Here is a 22,409-nt window from a genome sequence, read left to right as displayed (position 1 = left end):
CAGGGCGGCGGGGCGGAAGAGATGCCGGGGGTGGCGCTTCTGGCCGCCTCGTGGCGGCTGCGAGGAGAGTCGGGAGGGCGCCGCGGCCTCCCGGGCCCTGGGCCGCGGCTGAAGGCAGGGCTCCACCCGCGCCCCCCACGGCCCTCCCCCCCCCAGCCCCGGATGGCTCCCCCTGGCCGCGAGTCCCCTCCCGCAAGCCTCCCTCGCTCCTCCTCCTCCACCGTCTGTCATGCCGGCCCAGCCGCCCCTGGCGCGCGTCCCTGGCAGCCGGCCTCTCGCCTCCGAGTTTTGCCCAGGCCGCCCCTGCCTCGGGAGGCCCGGCCCAGAACCCTAGCTTGGGACGCCGCCCGCGGGCCAGCGTTCCTGGGTCCTCCGGGCCTTGAGTCCCCAGGCTTACAGCAGGCGCTTAATTAATGCTGCCGGACCTCCACGTTGCCCTCAGAGAGGGGGGCGGACACGGCCCCGGAGACGTTTTTGCACTGCTCACGAGTGGGGGATGGGCTTTGCCAGACCATGTGCTCACGAGTGGGGGATGGGCTTTGCAGCCACCTATTTGTAATGGCTTTGGGGCTCGAGTGCAGGGAAAATGAGCATCTTCCTTTGGGAGAAAATCTGAAATGTTTGTCGATTGACTTCCACACACCTAGTGCCGCCCCCCTCCCCCCCTTTCCCCATAGAAGTCATTCCCATTCAGTTCATTCCAGCGAGCACGTGCCAGGCGGGGGGCGGGGGGCGGTACAGACCGCCCGGAGAGGCAGGGTCCTCACTTTGTGAGGCAGGATTTGAGCCCACAGCTCTTCCCATTGTACCACGCTGCTGGGAAGGGCGCCAGAGGAAAGGAGGAAGCTCTCGGGAAGTGCCCACCAGGCGCCAAGTCTGGATCACTCCCCGTGAGGCACAAGCGCTGTCATTCTCGTTTTCCACTTGAAGAAACTGAGGCAGACGGAGATGTCCTGTGTGCTCAGGGTCCTCCTGAGTCTCTGTGGCCGAATTCAAACTCCAGGCTTGATTCCAGGCCAAATATTCCATCCCCTGGGCCTCCAAGCTGCCAGTATAAGGACATGGTGTGTATCTGGGCAGGTCTCTATTATAGACCTTTTTGAAAGCCCACATCCCTGGCCATGGCTTGACTCGGCTGTCAGTTGGATTGAAGTGAGCTTGACTCTCTCCAAGTCACCAGAGAATAGAAGTCAGTGGCAGGAGCATCGTGGCGCCTTCCATGTCTGACCAAGCTCCCAGGGCTACACGGCTGTGGCCGTTGGAACAAATTGTTCTCATCCGCCTCTTGAAAGAGTCTTCACACGCCTGGCTCCCTTCAGTCCCTGGCTCACCAGTCCCTTGGTCACCCTCAGTCACTGCCAAGAGGGTTTACTGGCATGGAGTCGCAGGGAGCTGGGTGTCAGGCGGACGAGCAGCCCTGAAAGGGACTCGGGAACCCTTACCCCATAGATCCTAGTCCTCTGAACACCCCACGTATGAAAAAAAAAAAGAGCTCAAACCTTATACTGCTGTTGTCCGGGTCCAATTCTCTGTGACCTCATTTGGGGTTTTGAGAGACATGCTGCAGCGGTTTGCCATTTCCTTTCCCAGTTCATTTTACAGATGAGGAAACTGAGGCAGAGTGAAGTGGCCTTCACACTGGCCAGAATCACACAATACTTGTCTGAAGGTAGATTCAAACTCAGGAAGATGAGTCTGGCTCCGTGGCTCTTGCTGATTACATCATTCTTCTAGGAGCTTGAGATAGATTTAAAAGGCAGCCTGTCCTAAGAGGGATGCCGTATGGTGTGAGCCCATGGAGAAATAGACTTGGCAGCAGGAAGATCTGGATCCCTCACCCCTGGCTGGATGATTGACCCTTTAAGTGTCAAGATTAAAGTTCCAGCCAAGTTGCTATTATGCATCAGGGAAAGGCTTTCCCAAATCAGGAGTTCCCTACCTAGCAGAAATCACTGGCTAAGGCCCCTCAAATACTTTGATGATGGAGAAAGGGCTAACTTTGGGGAAGGCAGGGCCAAGAAAAGCCTTCGGTAGGAAGCCACCTCTGAGCTAAAACTTGAAGGGGAAAGGGGAAGGGAATAAGCATTTATTGAGCAACTACTGTATGCCAGACACTGTGCTAAGTACTTTTCTAATTATCTCATTTGATCCAACAATCCTGGGAGGTAAGTGCTGTTGTTACTCCCATTTTACAGGTGAAGAGAATGAGACAATCAGAGAGGAAGGGGCTTGCCTAGAGTTACACAGCTTAGTAAAGAATTTATGTGAGTCTATTCCAGGCATGGTATGCTGTGAGCAAAGACCCCAGAAGTGAGAGGGGTGTAGCTAGGCCAATCTTAACTGGAATGGAGGATAATGAGTTATGTAGTGTGGGCTGCAGTTAGACTGCGACTGTGCTGAAATGAAGAGTTGGTGTTTTGTTAGAACTAAGGAGGAGCCGGGCAGCCAGCACCAGCCCTAACGTCTGGAGAACCTAGGTTCAAATTTGGTCTCAGACACTTAAATGCTTCCTAGCTGTGTGACCCTGGGCAAGTCAAGCAAAAAAAAAAAAAAGAGCCATTGAAGATTCTTGAATAAGGGAGTAGCCTAGGCAAATCTATGTTTTAGGATTTTACCACAATGAAAGATGGATCAGAAAGAAATCAGAAGCAGAGACCGATCACAAAAGTCCTTTGAGTTTCTGAGCCTGATTCTCTTTTTGAGTGCCATTCCCATTTCTGATCCCTCATTCGGGTACCTATTTCATTTCTGAGTTTTTATCACTGTGATCCCTTATTCTTGGTCCTGAGTCCCAACCCCCATCTCTAAACTTCTCTCAGTCTCTTATTGCAGACTCCCAATTTCTGGCACTGAGCCCACGTTCCTGAAACCCCATTCTCATCTCTGAGTCCCCATCCCCATATATCTAAGATTCCACCTCTGTCACCAAGTTTCTTTTGTTCTAGAACCCCTGTTTCTGTTCCTGTGTCTGAGGACTCCCTCCTATCTCTGAATTTCTATTTCTGTGTCTGAGCACATATCTGTGGGCCCATATATGCATCTTTCATGTCACATATCTGTCTCTGATTGCGTCTCTGCCCGTGAGTACATTCCCTAGTTTATTAAGCACCTACTGTGCTAAGCACCAAAGGTACAGGGACAAAAACAGTTCTCTTAAGTAACTTGTGTTCTACTTGGGGGAATAGAGAATGATATGCACATAAATAAGTAAATGACACAAAGTAATTTCTTTTTTTATTATTATTATAGCTTTTTATTTACATTATATGCATGGGTAATTTTACAGCATTGACAATGGCCAAACCTTTTGTTCCAACTTTTCCCCTCCTTCCCCCCATCCCCTCCCCTAGTTGGCAGGTTGACCAATACATGTTAAATCTGTTAAAGTATAAATTAGATACAATATTAGTATACATGTCCAAACAGTTATTTTGCTGCACAAAAAGGATCAGACTCTGAAACATTATACAATTAGCCTGCGAAGGAAATAAAAAATGCAGGCGGACAAAAATAGAGGGATTGGGAATTCTATGTAGTGGTTCATAGTCATCTCCCAGAGTTCTTTCCCTGGGTGTAGCTGGTTCAGTTCACTACTGCTCTATTGGAAGTGATTTGGTTCATCTCATTGTTGAAGGACCACGTCCATCAGAATTGGTCATCATATAGTATTGTTGAAGTATATAATGATCTCCTGCTCATTTCCCTCAGCATCAGTTCATGTAAGTCTCTCCAAGCCTTTCTGAAATCCTCCTGACACAAAGTAATTTCAAGAGAAAGAAAATGTTGATAACTAGAAGATCAGGAAGCACCTTCTATAGGAGGTAACACCGGAATTGTGCCTTGAAGAAAGCATGGCATTCTAAGAGGAAGATGGAAAAACAATGCACTCCAGCCATCAAGGACAGTTTATGCAAAAATATGGAAGATGGAAAATGACAGGGAACAAAAAATAAATTTTAATTCAGAAAAAAGCAACACGAGACACAAATGGAAGAAAATAGAAATCTGTTATAACTTGAAATGTAGATGGATTAAACAATCTAATAAAAGGAAAAGAGTAACAGAGTGGAAAAGAAAAGAGAATCTCACTATCTCTTGCTCATAAGAAATATCTAAAGCAAAGACATGTGCAAAATAAAAATTAAACACTGGAACAAAGTTTAGTATGAATCAGTGAATCCAAAAAGGAGTTATAGTCATGTCCTCAGATAAAGCAAAAGTTAAAAACCACAATACAATCACAAAAAAGGAAATCACATTATACTCTAGGGACCACAAACCAACATCAGTTTTAAACTGATATGTAACAGATTGTATAGCCTCTAACTTTGCAAAGGAAAAGTATTACTCAAAGTAATGCAGGAGGTAGTCTGTAATAATAAGAGACTTTGATGTCTCTCATATTTAGATAAACCTAACAAAGACAAAAGAAAAATATAGTATTAAATTTCAAACAAAAATTAAAAACTAAAACCCATGGCATCTTCTGAAAGAATATACACATTTCTCATTACCACAAGAAATTTGTATAAAAATTGATTGTATTAAGGAAGAGAAATAGTGTAAATAAATGTGAAAAGGTGGAAATAGTAAACATCCTTTATAGATCATAAAACAATACAAAATAATTATCAGTTTGGGGATCATGAACATGACGGAATTAATTGGAGACATGATAATGAAATCCTATATAATGAGTTGGTCAAAGAAGAAATCAGAATAATGTGAAAGACAATGATAATGATGTAATAACCTAATAAAATTTGTCATGTAGCTAAATAGTCTTCAATGGAAAAAGTATATCTTCAATAAAACATAACCTGTGATTGGGAAACATTGACTGGAAAGGAAAATGAATGAAGAATAATATGAAATAATATAGCAAAGGAAGATGGGAGCCAGATTTTGGAAGACTATAAATGTCAGGCTGAGAAGTTTTCCCCAGAAGAAACAGATGCATTGATGATTTCTGAATGGGAATTACATGGTCAAATCTATGTTTTAATATTCATTTGGCATCTGTGTGGAGGATGAAAGAGAAACAGAAAGAAAATTTAGAGATGGGGGAGGTAATTAGGAGATCATAATCATCCATGCAAGGGATACCAAAAGCCTGAATTAAAATAGAGGCTGTGTGAGTGGAGAGTATAGTTCCCTACTCCTGTCCTTAAATCCTCAGATTCAGACATAGTTAATCTCCAATTCCCAGCTCTTTCTTACTGCTCACATTTAATCAGTTTCTTGCCTCGTTAATTTCACCAATACATCTATCAAGGGCATTTCATGTCCTGTCCCTTGTGCCAGAAATTTATTTCCCTGTTTTAGAATCTCTAGTTTCCTTCAATGCTCATCTCAAGTGTAACCTTCTATATGAAGCTTCCTTTGACCCCTACCCCAAGTGCTCTAATTATTTTGCATTTACTTTAACAGGGGTCCTCAAACTTTTTAACTAGGGGGCCAGTTCACTGTCCCTCAGACTGTTGGAGGGCCGGACTATAGTAAAAACAAAAACTTTGTTTTGTGGGCATTTAAATAAAGAAACTTCATAGCCCTGGGGGAGGGGGATACATGTCCTCAGCTGCTGCATCTGGCCCGCGGGTCCTAGTTTGAGGACCCCTGATAGAATATAGCTTATATTCACTTAATATAGATCCCATACTTGAGCTGCTTTCCCAGTTTCCACTGCTAGCAGCAGATTGAGGCCCCAGAGGGAAACAACTACTATTTCCTTCAGGGATTTAGGGATAATTCTGAGAAATCGAGAGTTCCTGGTATTATAGTTTCTGAGCCCCCACCAATATGCTCCCAGTAATCAGTAAACTCAAATTCCATTAGCTTTTCGGGAAAGGGCATCAACTAAGAAGGCATAGGAAAAAAAGAGTATGAAACATTCCCCCTATACTATAAGTATAGGTATACTCTCTCTTACATATATAAAGTGTACTTAGACTTGAATTAAAAAGTGAGACAGGGGCCACTAGGTGGCGCAGTGGATAGAGCACCAGCCCAGAAGTCATCAGGATCTGAGTTCAAATTTGACTTTACACTTCCTGGCTGTATGACCCTGGGCAAGTCATTTAACCCCAATTGCCTCAGCAAAAAATAAAATACCAAGTGAAGCAAATGTGCAGAGAACATGTGGCCAGGGTATACTTCCCAACTCCTGGTCCTGTCAGTCCTATGAGGAGGAAGCTTCCATTTGTGAGTCCTCATGAATTCCCCATTAGGTATAGCTTTCCACTGGAGTCTTCAGATTGTTCTCTTTCTAGAGTCCAAAGTTGGCCCTTTTTCCCTCTACGAGGGTCCTCATTCCCTGAAGCTGCCATCATCCTTCGGTGAGTCTTTATCTGGGTGAAACTCCTCCGTCATCAGCCTCTTACCATCCCGGTGGTTACTGCTATTACCTTTGGTCACCTATGGGACCTTCAATGGGACCTCTGGAGTTCTGAAACTTACCAGCTGAGTTGGGCAGTCCCATCTTGGAATATTTATTCATCTAAAGTCTAGAAAGAATAAACCCAAAAGAAATTGATGTGCCATATGATCATGGACACGTGGCTGCTGGGTGAGAAGATGTGACAGCCCCCCCCCCCCAACCTGGCAGTTCCAAGTAACCCTCGTCCCCCTCATTGCCAGGAAGGAAAAGCGAACAAGGTATAGGCGGATGTCACCTTTTGTATGTGTACTTAATTCCGGTTCAGCACCTTATGAGTCATCAGTTCTTTGGGGACTGAAGTAAACCGATCGAGTTTTTGACACACAGGTGCAACCACCCTCTGCCATTAATGGCCAGAAACAGACTTCCTCATGTTGGATTGGAACCAGGGGGGAAACGTCTGTAAAATCCACCAGAAAGTGCAAACCTGAGCTTGGCCCTCCTTTTGTTGTTGTTCAGTCATCTGTCATGCTCAACTCTGCATGACCCTATCTGGGGTTTTCTTGGCAAAGATACTGGAGTGGTTCGCCCTTTTCCTTCTCCAGCTCATTATATAGATGAGAAAACTGAGGCAAAATAAGGCCCAGGGCCATAAATTAGGAAGCTGTGGTCCCTCTATATAAATTGGAGATAACCTCTGATGTAAGGCACTAAAGTGAAGGTGGTTATGGGAGCACAAACCTGCAATGGTCTTTTGTAGAAGGTAAAATTTGAACTGGAAATCCAGGAAAGCCAGGAGGTAGAAGTGAGGAAGAAGAATCCTTTGGACATGGAGGATATAGCGGTGAAAAGATACATAGTAGGAGTTTTGTGCTGGGAGAAGCAAGGAGGTCAGTGTGCAGTGGAAAGTCCAAGAGGAAGAATTATGTGAAAGAAGCCTAGAAAAGTTGGAAGGAGCCAAGTTAGGAAGAACTTGAAAGCCTGATGATTATATATTTGATCTTGGAGGAACCATTGCAACCTAGGGACCCATGGGATTCTTTGAGTAGCAGAGTAGTGTGGTCAGTCTTGGCTTTAGGGGGGTTGCCTTGGCACTTGAGGGGAGGATAGACTGAAATAAATGGGAGAAACCTGAGTCACACCCATCAGAAACCCATTGAGATAGTCTGGGTGTAAGGTTATGAGGGTCTGCACCAAGGTGGCTAGAATATGAGTAGAGAGACAAGGAAGGAATTTATCCAGGCTCCTCCTCCCCCTGCCCCATTGATCCTTGGGAGGTGGTACTGTTGGAGAGATATCACAGTGGTAGAAATTATAAGGTTTGATGATGAAGTTATGAGTTTTGGGTGAATGGGAAATGCTGGTGACCTCAACAATAACATGGAAGTTTAGAAGAAGGGAAGATTATTTTTGGTGGGAGGAGGGAGGAAAATGAAAGCTGGTTTATACCTGCTAAGCTTGTGATGTTGAGGAGTTGTTGAATTCAAAAGGTCCAATAGATAGCTGGTATGTGAGACGAGTTCAGGAGAGAGGCTAAGGACAAGTCTCAGAATTCTCTGCTTAGGATAATTGAATCCATGAAAGCTGATATCACCAAGTGAAATAGTATAGAGGGCAGAAAAGAAGAGAACCCAGGATGAACCTTAGGGCTACTCACCATAAGCTGTATAACCTGAATAAAGGATCTAGTAAAGGAGACGAAGGAGGGGTCAGACAGAGAACCAGGAGAGGGAACCGTCTCAAGAAAATCTAGAGAGAACTATTAAGGAGAAAAGGATGGTGACAGTGGTGAGATTGGAAGTCAGACTGCCCAGACTTAAGAGAGTGAGAAGAAAGGAGGTGGAGTCCCTAGATGTAGATGGTCTTCTCAAGAAAATTAGCTACTAAGAGGACAGGAAAAAATAATGATGAATGCTGGAGGGGATGTGGGAAAACTGGGACACTGATGCATTGTTGGTGGAGTTGTGAACCAATTAAACCATTCTGGAGAGCAATTTGGAACTATGCTCAAAGAGTTATCAAACTGTACATACCCTTTGAACCAGCAGTGTTACTATTGGGCTTATAACCCAAAGAGATCCTAAAGAAGGACATGTGCAAAAATGTTTGTGGCAGCCTTTTCGTAGTGGCAAGAAACTGGAAATTGAAGGGATGTCCACCAATTGGAGAATGGCTGAATAAATTGTGGTATATGAATGTTATGGAATATTACTGTTCTGTAAGAAATGACCATCAGGATGAATACAGAGAGGCCTGGAGAGACTTACATGAACTGATGCCGAGTGAAATGAGCAGGACCAGGAGATCATTATACACTTCAACAACAGTACTATATGATGATCAATTCTGATGGACGTGGCTATCTTTGGCAATGAGAAGATCCAATTCACTTCTAATTAATCGGTGATGAACAGAACCAGCTACACCCAGAGAAAGAACACTGGGAAATGAGTGTGGTCTGCTTGCATTTTTGTTTTTCTTCCCAGGTTATTTTTACGTTTCTAAATCCAATTTTTCTTGTGCAACAAGAAAACTGTATGGATCTGCACACATATATTGTATTTAAGATATACCTTAACCTGTTTAACATATATGAGACTGTCTGCCATTTAGGGGAGGGGGTGGAGGGAAGGAAGAGAAAAGTTGGAACAGAAGCGATTGCAAAGGATGGTGTTGAAAAATTACCCATGCATATGTTCTGTCAATAAAAAGCTATAAAAAAATTAAAAAAGAATATTTTTTAAAGAGAAAAATGAATAAAGCGGATAAATATCAAAAGAAAAGAAAATGAGCCACAAAAGGAAGATCTATGGAACTATAGTTAATGGGATGATCAAGTGAGGGTTTCACGAGGGCGATCTGGACACGTTTTAGGCAGCAAAGTGTCAGCCAGTGGACAGAAGGAGTTTGAAAATAAGTGAGAGTAGGGATGCTAGAGGGGGCAATCTATGGGAAAGATGAATTAGAATGGGGTGGCTCATGCATCTGGAGAGCCGGCCTGGGCCAAGAGCAGGACCACCTCGTCATGTGAGATGGGAATCCCACATGCCAGGCCAGCTTGCCTGGACCAGAGGGTGTAGAAGGAGATGGGGAATGCTTCAAAAAACAAGTGTTTTAATTGATCTTAGAGGCAACAGGGGCCTCTGGAGCTTCTTCAACAAGGGAGTGACCATCAATTCTGCTCCTTGGGAATATCCATTTGGCAGCCATGTGAAGGGTGCATTGGAAAGGGGAGAGAGGGGATGCTTGTTGGGGAGAGAACGGATGCCTGAACACCAGCAAGGAAGCTCCTGAGTAACCCAAAGCAGAGGCGAGGAGGGCTTGATTCGGGTGGTGGCTGTGAGTGGATGGAAGGGAACAAATGCAATAGTTAGAATAGAAGGGACAGCCGCTGAGTGGACACGCGGTGGGCGACAGTAAGGAATCAGGAACGAGGTCGGTAATCTTGACAAAAACTAAGGGAGAATGGGGATGGGGGAAGAGAATGAGCTCCAGTGGAAACATTCTGGGGATGTTTATGGGGAGCTTCAGGACATCCTGGAGGAGAAGTCCAGAAGGCAGCTGGTCCCGGAGCTCTGGAGACAGCTCAGTGGCTGATGAGGTCCCAGAGGGAAAAGAGGAAAGGCCCAGGACAGGATTCTGGAGACTGGGTCCATGGAGATCCGATGTGAAAGTGACTGAGATTCAAGCCTCGTCTCTGAGCTCCCATCCCTGTTTTTGAGTGTTTGCCTCCTAGATCCTCTTTATTTTTCCTTCTTGGATCCCTGACTGAGTGCGTGCCTCCCGTTTCTGGTGCCTGCCGGACTGCTGGCTGGGTACAACGATGTGTTTGCGACCTACCCTCCTCCCCCAGCCAGGACGAGAGCGCGCAAGGGAACCTCCTGGTCCCTGTGTGAGTGACGGAAAGAGAACCGGAGCTGGTGTTGGCTCACCTGGGCAAGCTTTCTGGGCCTCAGTTTCCCCATCCATAAAATGGGGGTGGGAGAGATGGCCCCTCTTCTCAGACTCATCCCAATTCCCCTAATCTTGAGCAGTTTGGTGACTCCTATCCTTTCCATCCGAGCCATCCTCGCGCGGCCACCAGAGGGCTCCTGCTGGGTGCCGGGACTCCTGGGCTAATTTCCCTGCTGGGTCCTTTCCTCACCGCTCCCGGTGGGAAACCCGGACACCTGGGTCCGCCCGCACCGGCCCGCAGAGGGCGCGCCAAGCCCTGCAGCATCTCCCCCTCATCCCCGCCCCCCCCCGGGGGGGGGTGATAGAGGTGGGGAGGGAGGGAGCCCGGGCCGGGCCCCGCCGGGGGCGGAGGCTACCTGGCTATAAAGCCGGGAGAGCGCGCGGGCCGGCGCCGGCCAGGCAGGCAGAGCAGCGCACCGTGGCGCGCACGCCCCCCGCCTCTGCGCTTGGAGATCCCCAGCGCAGACCAAGCCCCCCGGCGGCCCTGAGGTCTCGGGGTGCGGGGGGTGGGCTTGCCCAGAGCCGCCCCCCGGGGGATGCTGGGCGCCGCCCCCCCCGTGAAGATGGAGGCGCACGAACTGAGCGAGTGGAGCTATTTTCCAGAGGCTTCAGAGGTGGGAGCCCGAGCCGTGGGGAGGCGGGGGCCGGAGCCAGGGCAGGGAGAGAATGAGGGAAGGACCAGCATTTATTAAGTCCCTACTGTGTTCCAGACCCAGCGCTAAGTACTTCCCAAAGGCTCGCTCGCGGGCTCTGGGACAGCTAAGTGAGCGCGGGTGCCTGGGAGCGGAGGCAGGGGCCGAGGGAGTGAGACCCGCAGCGGGGAGACTCCAGCTTCGGGGCTCGGGTCGGGGCTGGCCGCCCTCCCCCGGGGAGGCTGCTGGGAGGCGAGGGAGGGAGAGAGGCAGCGGGGGCGGAGGGGCTCCCTGTGCCTTCCATGCCGGGGGGCACTTGGCGATCCGAGGCTCGGGGCCGCCCTCCCTCCTCCACCGCTGCGGGTCCCTGAGAACATCCTACTTGGAGGAGGAAGAAGGGGGCAGCCCCGGGGAGAGCCCAGTGCCCCCCGGCCCGATTCTGGCCTGCTTCTTCCCCAAGTCTAACCCTCATCCTGCCTGCTGCAAGCAAGGGGAGCAAGAGCAGCTTCGCCGTAGCAAGGGCCGGTGGGTGGCGAGTGCTGAAGGCTGGGGAAGGAGAAGGGGGGGCGGGGAAGGAGAAGGGGGTCGGGGAAGGAGAAGGGGGGGCAGACAAGGGACTCCGATATGCTTCTCCCGCTGCCGCTGGCGGGGAGGTGAGGGAGGGGCGGGAGGGGGCTCTGGCTGCCCCGAGGCTGGCCCCGCCTTCATCTCGAGAACCCACCTGAGGGGCACAAGGCGCTGGGAAGCTGAGGCTTTGCTGAGGAAGCCACGGACTGGGGCCGGGGCGGCAAGTGCTGGGAAGGGAGAGCTGGGATTGGAGGCTCCGGGAGCAAGGGCCGGTCTGGAAACTTGCTGAAAGGAGGATGTTTGTGCGGAGACTAGGAGGGGGATTCGCGTGCCCAGGGTCCCACTTTGGGAGGGCGCGGGAGGGAAGAGGGCCAGAAGCCCGGATGCCGGGTCTCCCTTCCCCAGGGAAGGCTGGGTGTGAGTGTGTGAGTGTGTGTGTGTGTGTGTTGTGGGGGGGGGGTGATGTTGGAAAAGCTGAGCCAAGCCCCAATCGTCAAGCGGGGATGGAGGGGGGGGGAGCAGGAGGGTGGTTCCCAATGAAAGCCGGCTGTGTTATTGATTTTTTTTTCTGGGCGGCCCCTGTGGCTGGAGGGGGGGGGGCGGGTGCCCAGCCTGAAGGAGGGGGACTCCCTGCTGGCCTTTGGTGGGAATATCCCGGCCTCTGTCCCTGTAGTCTGGCTCTCCTTTCCCAGGAGTCCTGGGTACGGGGACCCACGCCGGCGGCTCCCTAAGTTGGGACGTGGCTGGGAACTTCTTGGTTCTCCCCTCCCCAACTCATGAATATGAGGGAGACAAATTCCCTGATCCTGCTTCCCCATCTGCCAGCGGTGGGGGAGGGGAACTGGGAATGGGCCACCGGGGCCTCTCTCCCTGGAGCGCAGGGTGTTGAGGAGACTGGGTCTCTCTCCCTTCCCCTGGGAGGCAAAGTTAGCAAAAGGGAGCAAGGAGCGGGGACAGGAAGCTTCCCCTTCCCTTCTGAGAGCCTTAAAGCTTCAGGAAATAAGCAAGGTGATTTTGGGAGGGGGTTACTCAGCCTGGGGGGAGTTTTAGAGGGAGGTAGTTTCTGAGGATTTACGGTCTGGGGCAGCCATTTATATAGGCTCCCGGGGATACTTCGTGGGGCAACAAAACTGGGATGGACAGTTTGGGACCCGCAGGGGACGGCTGCCACACGGAAGCTCTTGTTCAGGGGCCTGAGTCCGAAGAAATAGTGTTGGGGGAGGCAGAGTTTGGGAATGACCCCTAGAGCACTTTCTGAATCTAAAGCCCGTGTCGTCCAAGGCAATGATCTGCAAAGTACGGTCCAGGGACTCCCCAGGGTCTTCAAAAGTCTTTCAGGAAGTCTGGGTCCGTGATGTTAAAACTTTTATAATAATACTAAGATCTCTTAATTTCTAATATGGTAAATATTGAGAGAGAGAGAGAGAGACAGACAGACAGAGACAGAGACAGACAGACAGACAGAGACAGAGAGAGAGAGACAGAGACAGAGAGAATCCACATGAACAAAAGCTCTTTTGGAAGACATCCTCACTTTTTCAGAGTGTAAAAGTCTGGAAGTCCAGAAACCTGAGAACTATTCCAAGGGATTTGTTTTTTGAGGGAGGGTTAATATTCTTAGGAGGGTGTAATTTAAGGGAGGCGGAATTTTGAGGGAGCTTTAGCTCAGGGAAACAAAAGATGCTGCGGAGAGAGAGAATTTTGGGAAACATTATCATTGGCTTGTTCCCCGATATCCTAGGGATGTTACCTAGGAGGATATAGTCTGGAGGGATACGGAAGTGAGGGGAGACCGCTGGAGGGGCAATTTAAGGAAGGATATAATGACTTGGACATATTCTTGTAGCTTGGAGGAGGATGCAGGTGACGAGGAGGAGAGAGCTCTATGTATCTCAGGGGTTCCCTTGTTGGGGAGCACAGAGTAGGGAGAGCTGGTGCTCCTTAGGGGAATACACGTGCTTTGATGGGTGATCTCCACAGGTGGGTCCTTCCAGCTCCGAATATCCGAAGGTAGATGAATTTGTTTGGAGGAAGAGGCACTCCTGGGGGGGGGGGTAATAGTTGGTGGGAGACAGGTCCCTTCTTTTTTTGGAGGGACCACACTAGGAGGAGAGATGAAGATGAGCGAATGCTACTGGGTTTAGGGGAGCAGAGTTTGGGCAGGGGGTGGTATTTTGGGGGGCACTTTGGGGATTTGGGGAACTGAAAGAACTTCTGGGAGAGACAGTTTGCTGGGGACCGACTTGGAAGGATGCTGTTTGAGAAATCCCAGTTTGGGGTTGGGGAGAAAATCCCAATACTCTCCAAGGAAGCACAAGGTTGGGAAGATGGTTTGGGGACATTTAAGATGGGCTTTATTGGAGCGGTCCTATATTGAGAAGGAGCTACTGGCGACATTATCAGGGAAGATAATTTGGGGGGGGAAAGAGCAGGGATAATTTTGGGTAGAGCTTTGGGGAGATAATTTGGAAGATAGCAAGTATTCAGAGAGCATAGACTGTCCCGGGGTGGGGGAGGGGGTAGAGTGCAGAAGTCTCGATTTGAAAGGGGCCTCGAGGCTGCCAGTCCGGCCTAAGCCTTGTTATCCAGGGAAGATAGAGTTTGTGACGTTAAGCCTGGGCTCCCCTTTGGGGGGACCCCGGAAGAACTGATCTGCTGACTGGGTGTGGGAAGGGTCTGGCTCTTGTCCGCCTGCACTCGGCTGGGCTGGGCTCTGGACGCCAGGCCGAGGGAAGGTAGGCCACACCTGGGCTCCAGCAATGTGGCTCAGAGGGGGTGGGGAGCGGGTCGCTTATCTGGCCCCTTATCGACCCAGGGACCCGCCCGAGCTGGACAAACACCCCTCCACCCCCACTGCCTGCCCAGCACCTGGGCCTCCCATTCTTAGAACAGAGCAGATCAGAGCTGGGAGGTACCTCTGAACAGAAAACAGAATATCACACCAGGATGGAACCTAGAACACAGAATGTCGGATCTGAACGGGACCCTGGAACTGAGAATGGGAAGGACCCTTTAGAATCATAGGATCACGGATTTTAAAGCTGTAAGGGACCTTTTATCAATCCTCGTGTTTCTTCTCCTCATTTTACAGATGTGTAAACTGAGGCTCTGGGAGAGGTCAGGTGATTCACACAGGGTCACACAGCTTTTAAACATCTTCCCTGTTCCCCTAGCATTCTACTCCTTCACGCCATGCCGAGAATAAAGAATGCCAGCCAGGAGAGCTAGAACCAAACCAGGTCAGCTACAATAGCCCTCGGGACATAGAACAGCAGCGCAGGGAGGGACCTCAGACCCTGGAACATCAGGAAGCAGTTCTAGACAGACCACTTAGTCCCATCTACCTGCCCATCTCCCAGATGGGGAAATAGGTGGAAGCTCTTGCCTCAAGCCTAGCCTCCTGAATCCCTCCCAGAGCTCTTTGCACCACACCACATGGGAAGAGAGTGCCAGGGAGACTCCCGACTCACCCCAGCTCCAAAGACCCTGCATTGGCCAGAAATTGGGGGTGGGGGAAGCAGATCCTTGAGGAGGGTCTTTGTGTTTCATCACTAGGGCGCTTTGCATGGGGGGAGCAGTACGGGATCGTGGCTGGGAGGGACCCAACCATGTCCAAGGGGTATTGTCAATGAGGCTCAGCTTTCGGGTTGGGGTGTTCAGTGGGAGGTGGGAAGGCTCATCCAAGGGGCAGGAGCACCCATCCTGCTCTCATAAGATGAGGTTGTAACCTGGTGGAACCGAAGAGTTTGGAAGGGCCTGTTAGGGCAGCTTAGGGGAGAAGGGGCTCATACAAGGTCACAAAGTAGGCAGAGACCAATTCTTTTGACTATTCAAGGGAGGGAGTCCTTGACAATGGAAGGGAGGAGATCCTGAGCTGGAAAGGATCTCAGAGAAGTCTCCAGCCATTTTACAGAGTTCAGGAGGAAAGGAGTGACTTGCTATAGTCCATTAGCATGGACCATCTGCATAGAGCAGAAGTTCTTACCTTGAGGATCTCACAGATCAAGACCCTAAAGGGTTTAATGGAAAGACTTCAGGGGATCTGTGCACTTGCAGGGTTAAATAAAAATACATCTTTATTTTAACTCATCTCTAATTAAAATTTAGCATTTCCTTTAATTATTTAAAAGCATGATTCCCATAAGGGACACACGGTTCTCACCTGCCAGCCAGAGGTCTATGCAGAGGTGTGTTAGTAAATGTTTTACCATCAGCTTCCCCACCCACAAAAAAATTTGCAGGACACACTTTGAAGCTTAATCTTCATTATCATTTTTTCCCATCACTTTCTTAAGTCTAAACCATCATCAAAAGAATTAACCCATTAGAGGGGGAAAAAGGGAATTCCCAAGGCCAAAGGGAGTCCACCCAAAAAAAGGGTCCGGGCTGGGGAAATCCCATAAAACCCACCATTGGCCCAAAAGGGGGGACTTCTAGAGGGCCTTGGAACGGGGTTCACCTTGGGAACCCAAACAGAAAAGGGTTTTTGGGACCAGGGGGGCCTTGGGAGGGGGAATTCTTTTAAAACCCTCCTTAAAAAAAGAATGGGTGGGGGGTTTAATTTTGGGAAAGGGGAAACCATAAAGGTTAAATTCAAAGCCAGTTTGGGTTTTGATACAAGGGGCCCTGAAATTGGGAAGGGAGGGGGTGGTGGGGGGTCTGGGGGGCATTTAAGGTTTGAAAAAAGGAGTGACTTGGGACTTTTGGGAAAAAGGGAAAAATTGCCCAGGGAAGCTTCTTTAGGATTCACCCCAAAAAATTTAAAAGGATGGGTTGGGTCTGAGGCAAAATTTCCAAAATCATTCAAAAAAAATTTCCAGTTTGCTTTTAAGGGAAATTCTCCCTGGCCGAGGGGGAGGGGTTTGTGGGGGAAAAATTTTTCCGCCACCTTGGGCGGAAACTTTGGCCCACCCTAACCCCAATTTTAGCTTTAAAAAAAAAAAGGGTTTTTTATTGGGGCCCCTCCCAAAATCACTTTAGGGGATTTTCCCCCGGGACCCAGTTTTTAAAAAAGGTTTTAAAGGTCAATAAAAGTTAAAACAGTTGTCCGGAGGTTTGGGGACGGGGTTGCCTCCTTCCTTCTCCTTGGCCCCGGGGCCGGGGGGAAGGAAATTTCCGGCGGGGAGGGGGCTATCAGCCCCTCCCCCAGCCCCCACTGGGAAAACCCCCAAAACCGGCCCCCAAAAGGGGTTCCTAAACCCCCTGGGGCAAAAGCCCAAGGATTTTTGGGGACCAGTTGAAAGGCGGGGGCTTTTTGGGCCTCCCTTAAGAGGGGGTTTGGAGGGGAAGGGGAAAGTGGGGGGGGGAGCCTGGTTTGGGCCCTCGGGGCCCCTTGGGTTTTTCCCCCGGGTGGGGGAGGAGGGGAGGGGCCCAGCCCGGGGCCCCAGGCTCCCAAATCTTCCCAGGGAAGGGGGGGGGCGGGGAGGGGCGCGGGTTTGCCCCCCGAAGGGGGGAGAAAGGGAAGAAGGGGAAGAGGGGGAGAAAGGGGAAAGGGGGGGGGAGAAAAAAGGGGAAAGAAAGGAAAGGGGGGAAAGGGGAAGGGGAAGGGAAAGGGAAAAGGGAAAGAGAGAGGGAAAAAAGGGGGAAGGAGGAAAAAAGAGGGAAGAAAGGAGGAAAGGAAAAGGAAGAGAAAAAAAAAGACGAGGAGGGAAAGGGACAGGGGATGGGGGGAAAGGGAGGGAAGGGAAGGGCGGAAAAATGGGAGGGGGCCCCAAAGCAAAGGCATGGGAGAAAATCGGAAGGAAGGGAAAGGGGGCGGAAAGCAGAAAGGACAAAAGCGTGGAGAGAAAATGGGAGAGGAAAGGGAAAAAACAGGGCCAGAAACAAAAAAAGAAAGGAAGAAACAAACAAATTAGGCAGAGGCCCGATCACAGACAGAATGAGCAGGACAGTTCGGACACGGTGGGAACCAATTCGACAGACAAACAAAAGACAAAGAATAAACTGAGGCGGAACAAAAGGAAACAAAGACAGAAAAAATAAAGGAAAATAAAACAGGGCGGATACCGAAAAAGGAGGGATAAGATGGCGGGAAAGGGGAGGAGGGGGCAAAATCAACGGATCCCAGGGAGGGACAAATGGGTGGGACCCGGGGAGAAAGAGGCCAGAGAGAGGGAGAGGAGAGCTGCCCAGAGGGACGTGGCAAACGCTCCTCCACCTTCTGCAGTTCTGGGCAGAGATAGGAGACGAGAGACAGGAGAGAACGGGGAAAGACCCAAAGGGAGGATGCCCAGTGTTTGCCTGGCAGGTGGCTGAGAGTCCTGTGCTTCACTCACTCGAGGCCCTTCTCTGCTTGTGTTCCCTGTTCCTCTGCAGGTCTACCCACCGGTGACCCCGATGAGCACGATGACCCCACTCAACTCCTACATGACCCTGAGTCCCCTGAGCCCCCCCTACCCACCTCCCGGTCTCCCCGCCTCCCCCCTTCCCGCCGGCCCCCTGGCCCCAGCAGCCCCCCCGGCGCCTCTGGGACCCCCGTTCCCAGGGCTGGGACCCGGCGGGGGCAGCGGAGGGGGCCCCGGGTACGCGGGCCCAGGACCTGTGCTGGGTCGGCCGAAGGAGGCCCCGAAAGGCGGCTACCGCCGTCCTCTGGCCCACGCCAAGCCCCCCTACTCCTACATCTCCCTCATCACCATGGCCATCCAGCAGGCCCCCGGCAAGATGCTGACCCTGAATGAGATTTACCAGTGGATCATGGACTTGTTCCCGTACTACCGAGAGAACCAGCAGCGATGGCAGAACTCCATCCGCCACTCGCTCTCCTTCAACGATTGCTTTGTCAAGGTGGCCCGGTCCCCGGACGGCGGGCAAAAATACTGGCCCTACCGGGCTCCGGCAACATGTTAAAGGGGCTGCTATCCCCGGGGCGGCGCTTCAAGCTGGAGGAAGGTCAAGGGGGCCCGGCCGGGGCGGGGGCGGGGGCCGGGGAGCCCCCCCGGGGCCCCCCCTGCCCTCCTCTCCCCTCCCCTGCCGGGCCCCCTCCTCTGGAGGCAGGGCTCGGGCGGGGAGGGGCGGAGGGACCTGAAGCAGCTCGCCCCCCCCTTGGGGGCCCTACTTCCCGGCCTGGGCTCCCGGGGCTGGTGGGCGTCCCCTACAAACCCCTTCTCTATCAGTAACCTAATGCCGGGAAACCCCACTGGGGCAGCTCCCAAGGGCGTGGGCTTTCCCACGGGGCTGAGATGGGGGGCTGGGAGGCGGGTCTCCAGGGCCTGTACACCCGTCTCTCTCAACGTCCCCGGGGCAGAAAAGGGGCCATCGGCGGCCCTTTGGGGCCCTGTGGGCCTCGCGGCTCGGCGGCGCCCTCTGGGTGGGCATCCCCGGGGGTGGCACGGTGGCCTCGTCCTCCCTTCTTCCTGCCGCTGTCTTAGCCGGGGCCTTGGTCCCCATTGGTCATCACCTTGGCTGCCATTTTCCCTGTTACACTAGTCGAAGTCGGGATTGGCTGGAGGGTCAGTGGAGACCGAGGGGAGGGTCGGTTGCAGCTGCTCCCTTTGAGCCCTTGGGTGGGAGGGGAGCGCAGTGAGGGGCCCGTGGCCAGGAAGGGGACGCCCTTCTTCAGTGGCTTCTGGACTTGGACATTAAAGCTTTTCTCCCCCCTCTCAGCCTGCATCCCAGCTGCCTCTTTTCTCCTGCGTCAGGACGGGGAGGAGCCCGGCGTTCGGGCCCCTCTCCCCGGCGGTGGCCACAGGGGAGCGGGCAGACTCACGGGTGCCTTTTGTCAGCGGAGCTCATCCCCCTCCAATCTCCCCGAGCCCCGAATGTTTGCGGGGAGCAGACGGGACAAAATGGGGACTGCTTCCTCTGTAAGGGGGGGGGGTGGAAGGGGCCCCGGAGGGCCAGAGCCCAGGCCAGGGGGGCAGGGATGTCCCAGGGTCACACTGTAAGCGATTTTGCAGAAATTTAAGCTCAGGCCCAGGGACTCTGATGCAGCCTTTGGAGCCCGAGGACCCAGGTTGCATTTTAGGGTTGCCACCGGCTCCCCTGGGGAAGCCCCTTCCTCTCCCTCCGAGCCTCGGTTTCCCTCATCTGTAATATGGGAGGGTAAGGTCCCTCCCAGCCGGGACTCCCAAGCCGAGGCTCCCCGAGAACTCCCTTACACAGCGGTGGGAGCTCTGGGAGAGCTCTCCCCAGAGCCCAGAGCCCTCTGGGCGGGCTCCGAGCGCCGGAGCTGGGGAGGGGGCGGGGAAGGCAGGCCCGGGCCTGACCTTTGCTCTCCTGCGGTGGCCCTGACCCCAGAACAGTTTGTTCACCAGAGCCGCCCCCGCCGGTCCGCCGAGAGCGAGGGGGAGGCGGTCTCTCCCCGCAGGACCCTCCCCCAGCCCCCCACGCACACGTGGAGGGTCCCCAGCCTCTGCCCACTGGGGGGAGGGGGCGTTGGGGGGGAGAGGGAGGCCATGGGATAGCGCCGGGCTCGATCCTCTTTTCCTCCCCTCCCCCCCATCTCGCCCCGGGATACCGGCCCTCACTGCGGGCTTCCCGGCTCCAGAGCTCCCGGCTCTGTCTCAGCCCGAGGCTGGCTCCCCCACCACAGTTAGGGCTCTTTCCACCTGTTGGGAAAACTATTTTGTAGAGTTCTCCCTCCTACTCTTAGAGGGAAGAGGGTAAGAGGGAACAGCCCCGCCTCCCCAGGCACTCCCGGTGTGTTGGGGGCCTCTGCCCCTCCCCCTCCCCAGGTACTCCCGGTGTGTTGGGGGGTCTCTGTCCCTCCCCCTCCCCAGGTACTCCCGGTGTGTTGGGGGGTCTCTGTCCCTTCCCCTCCCCAGGCTCTCCCGGTGTGTTGGGGGCCTCTGCCCCTCCCCCTTCCCAGGCACTCCAGGTGTGTTGGGGGGGTCTCTGCCCCTTCCCCTCCCCAGGCACTCCCGGTGTGCGGGGGGCCTCTGCTCCCCTTCTGTGAGCTCCTGGCCTCCCAGCCCTGCCTCCGTCCCTCCAGAGCCCTGGATCCTCGTTCCTCCCCCACCCCACCCCCTCCTTCCCGCCTCCCAGTCCGTGCCTGGCTCCCAGTCTGTCCCTGCGTCCTCCGGAGCCCGCCCGGGGAATTCCTCCGGCTTCCTGGAAAAAACAACTGGGAGCAGCAGCAGCAGCAGACAGGGGCTCAGTCTCTCCCTGGGCTCCCTCCCCCCTCCGCGGACCTCGGGGTCTCTCCCGGAGCGAGCAGGCCGGGGGCCAGGCGGGGCCGGGGCTGAGGCCGGAGGCTGCGGTTTAGCCGCTCCCCAGAGGCCCCCGGATCTGGCCCCCACCCCGGCCAACAGCCCAAATATTATTCCACGCGAGCAGCGAGGGAGCCGCCACTGCCGCCTCCAGCTGAAAAGACTCTTTTTCATCCCCGTCCTCTGGGGGGGGAGGGGGAGGGGGAGGAAGGAGCCGGGGCTGGAAGTGGGGGCCCAACCCAGCCCTGGCCCGGAGACCCCCCTCCCCCCGCCCGGGGGCGTCACTGGGGTCTCCAAGCCCCCCCAGCCCCTCCGCGGGGGCCGCGGCCACAGGAGCGGGAGCGGGGTCTCCGCGCCCAGGGGAGGCGGCTGGCCCGGGCTGGCCCGGCGTGCCATCCCCCACCCGCCCGAGGCCCACGCCCAGAGCGGAAAAGTACGCTGGCCAGGGACTCAGGGGGACACCGGGACACACGGATGCATGGCCACACAGGCCCGGGACACTTCAGGTGTCCGGCCAGGCTGGCAGCCAAGGGGGCACAAGGCCCCGGGCCCTGGCTCCTCGAGCCTGGGAGATCCCGTTGGAGAGCAGAAGGGACCCTAGAACCCAGCCAGACCAAGTGGGAGTGGGGAAACTGAGTCCCAGAGAAAGCAACAGACTGGGCTAAGGTCTCACCTCAACTGGCAGGGGCAGGGGCAGGGGCAGGGGCACGTCTCTGGCCAGAGAGTCTACATTTTAGGTACAAAGAGGTGTGTCTCTGGCAGTGCCCCCCCCCCCATCTGTCCTGGTCCCTGCCCCAGCCCTTTCTCCCAAGCCTGCCCTCCATGGGTTCCTTGGAAGCTACCGGACCTCCTGGCTCCCTGTCCCTTGCTCCCTGAGCTGGCTCTCTGGGAAGGATCTGGGGGCTCAGACGGGGGGGGCACTCCCCCCACTGTCCTTGGCCCCCTGGGCCTCTGGCTCCGGCCTCCTCCCCCCATCTCCCGCGGGGATGGGGTCCCCAGGCCGCCTGCCTCCCCCAGACTCCCCTCCCCTCCACACCCCTCCCGCAAGTTCTGGGCCGGGTATATATATCTGTGGCCGGCGGCGGCAGCCTGGGCAAACACTGGGGCCTTTGTATCCGCCTCTCCTCTTCTGCCCCATCCAGCCCGGCCTCTCCCTCCCTCCCTCTCCCTTCGGCCCTCCCTTCTTCCCTCCAGGCACAGAGACGTTCCTGTGGGGGCTGCCAGCTTCCTGCCCCCCCTCCCCACCGGCCAGAGGTGTGAGCCCCGCAGTGCAAGGCCCGGGAGGCCAGAGCCCCCACATCAGGCCCAGGCCCAGCCGCCGGCGCCCCCCGGCAGGACGGCCCGAGCCGGCTGGCAGGGGCCGGGCCCAGACTTTCCAAGCCTCATGGAATTTTTTTTTCTTTTTGAGGAGGCAGGGGCCGGGGCAGGGCCCCCAGAATCCTCTGCCTGGCCCCGGGCCCTTGACTTTCTGGCACCTCTCCCTGGGTTTGGCCATTTCTCTGCCTCTGTCTGTGTCTGTGGCCCAGGTACAGGGCTTCCCTTTGAGCGGCCAGCCTGGCTCCTGGGGTCTGTGCTGTTCTCTCCCTAATCCGGCCTCTGGCTCCCCTCATCCTCTACTCATGCCTGTGTTCATTCCTCGACAAACCTGAGCACACCTCGCAGGTTGGTGGGGAGGCGGGGTCCTTCCCAGGGGCCTGGGCCCCCTGCCCCAAAGGATACTCTCTTTGTCTCTGT

The 22,409-nt window shown here is 53.5% G+C and overlaps 1 protein-coding gene across 1 annotated transcript; it reads left to right on the top strand.

Annotated features, from left to right (window-relative positions):
- The first annotated feature begins 10,605 nt into the window (after positions 1-10,605).
- On the top strand, positions 10,606-21,276 carry FOXA3 (forkhead box A3). Its single transcript, XM_031961659.1, has 5 exons — positions 10,606-10,944; positions 17,845-18,363; positions 18,773-18,977; positions 19,132-19,331; positions 20,512-21,276. Exons 1-5 carry the CDS (start codon positions 10,867-10,869, stop codon positions 21,274-21,276), a joined length of 1,767 nt encoding a protein of 588 aa, XP_031817519.1. The 5' UTR covers positions 10,606-10,866.
- Positions 21,277-22,409: the final 1,133 nt, after the last annotated feature.

This window comes from Sarcophilus harrisii, chromosome 3 (assembly GCF_902635505.1).
Source record: "Sarcophilus harrisii chromosome 3, mSarHar1.11, whole genome shotgun sequence".
Lineage (NCBI taxonomy): Eukaryota > Metazoa > Chordata > Mammalia > Dasyuromorphia > Dasyuridae > Sarcophilus > Sarcophilus harrisii.
This window is presented reverse-complemented; position numbering and strand designations above follow the sequence as displayed.

Coding starts and splice junctions, on each gene's coding strand:
- FOXA3 (XM_031961659.1), top strand. CDS start 10,867: ATGCTGGGCGCCGCCCCCCCCGTGAAGATGGAGGCGCACGAACTGAGC. Junction 10,945..17,844: donor ATTTTCCAGAGGCTTCAGAG/GTGGGAGCCCGA, acceptor GTTCCTCTGCAG/GTCTACCCACCGGTGACCCC. Junction 19,332..20,511: donor AAATGGGGACTGCTTCCTCT/GTAAGGGGGGGG, acceptor CCCGCCTCCCAG/TCCGTGCCTGGCTCCCAGTC.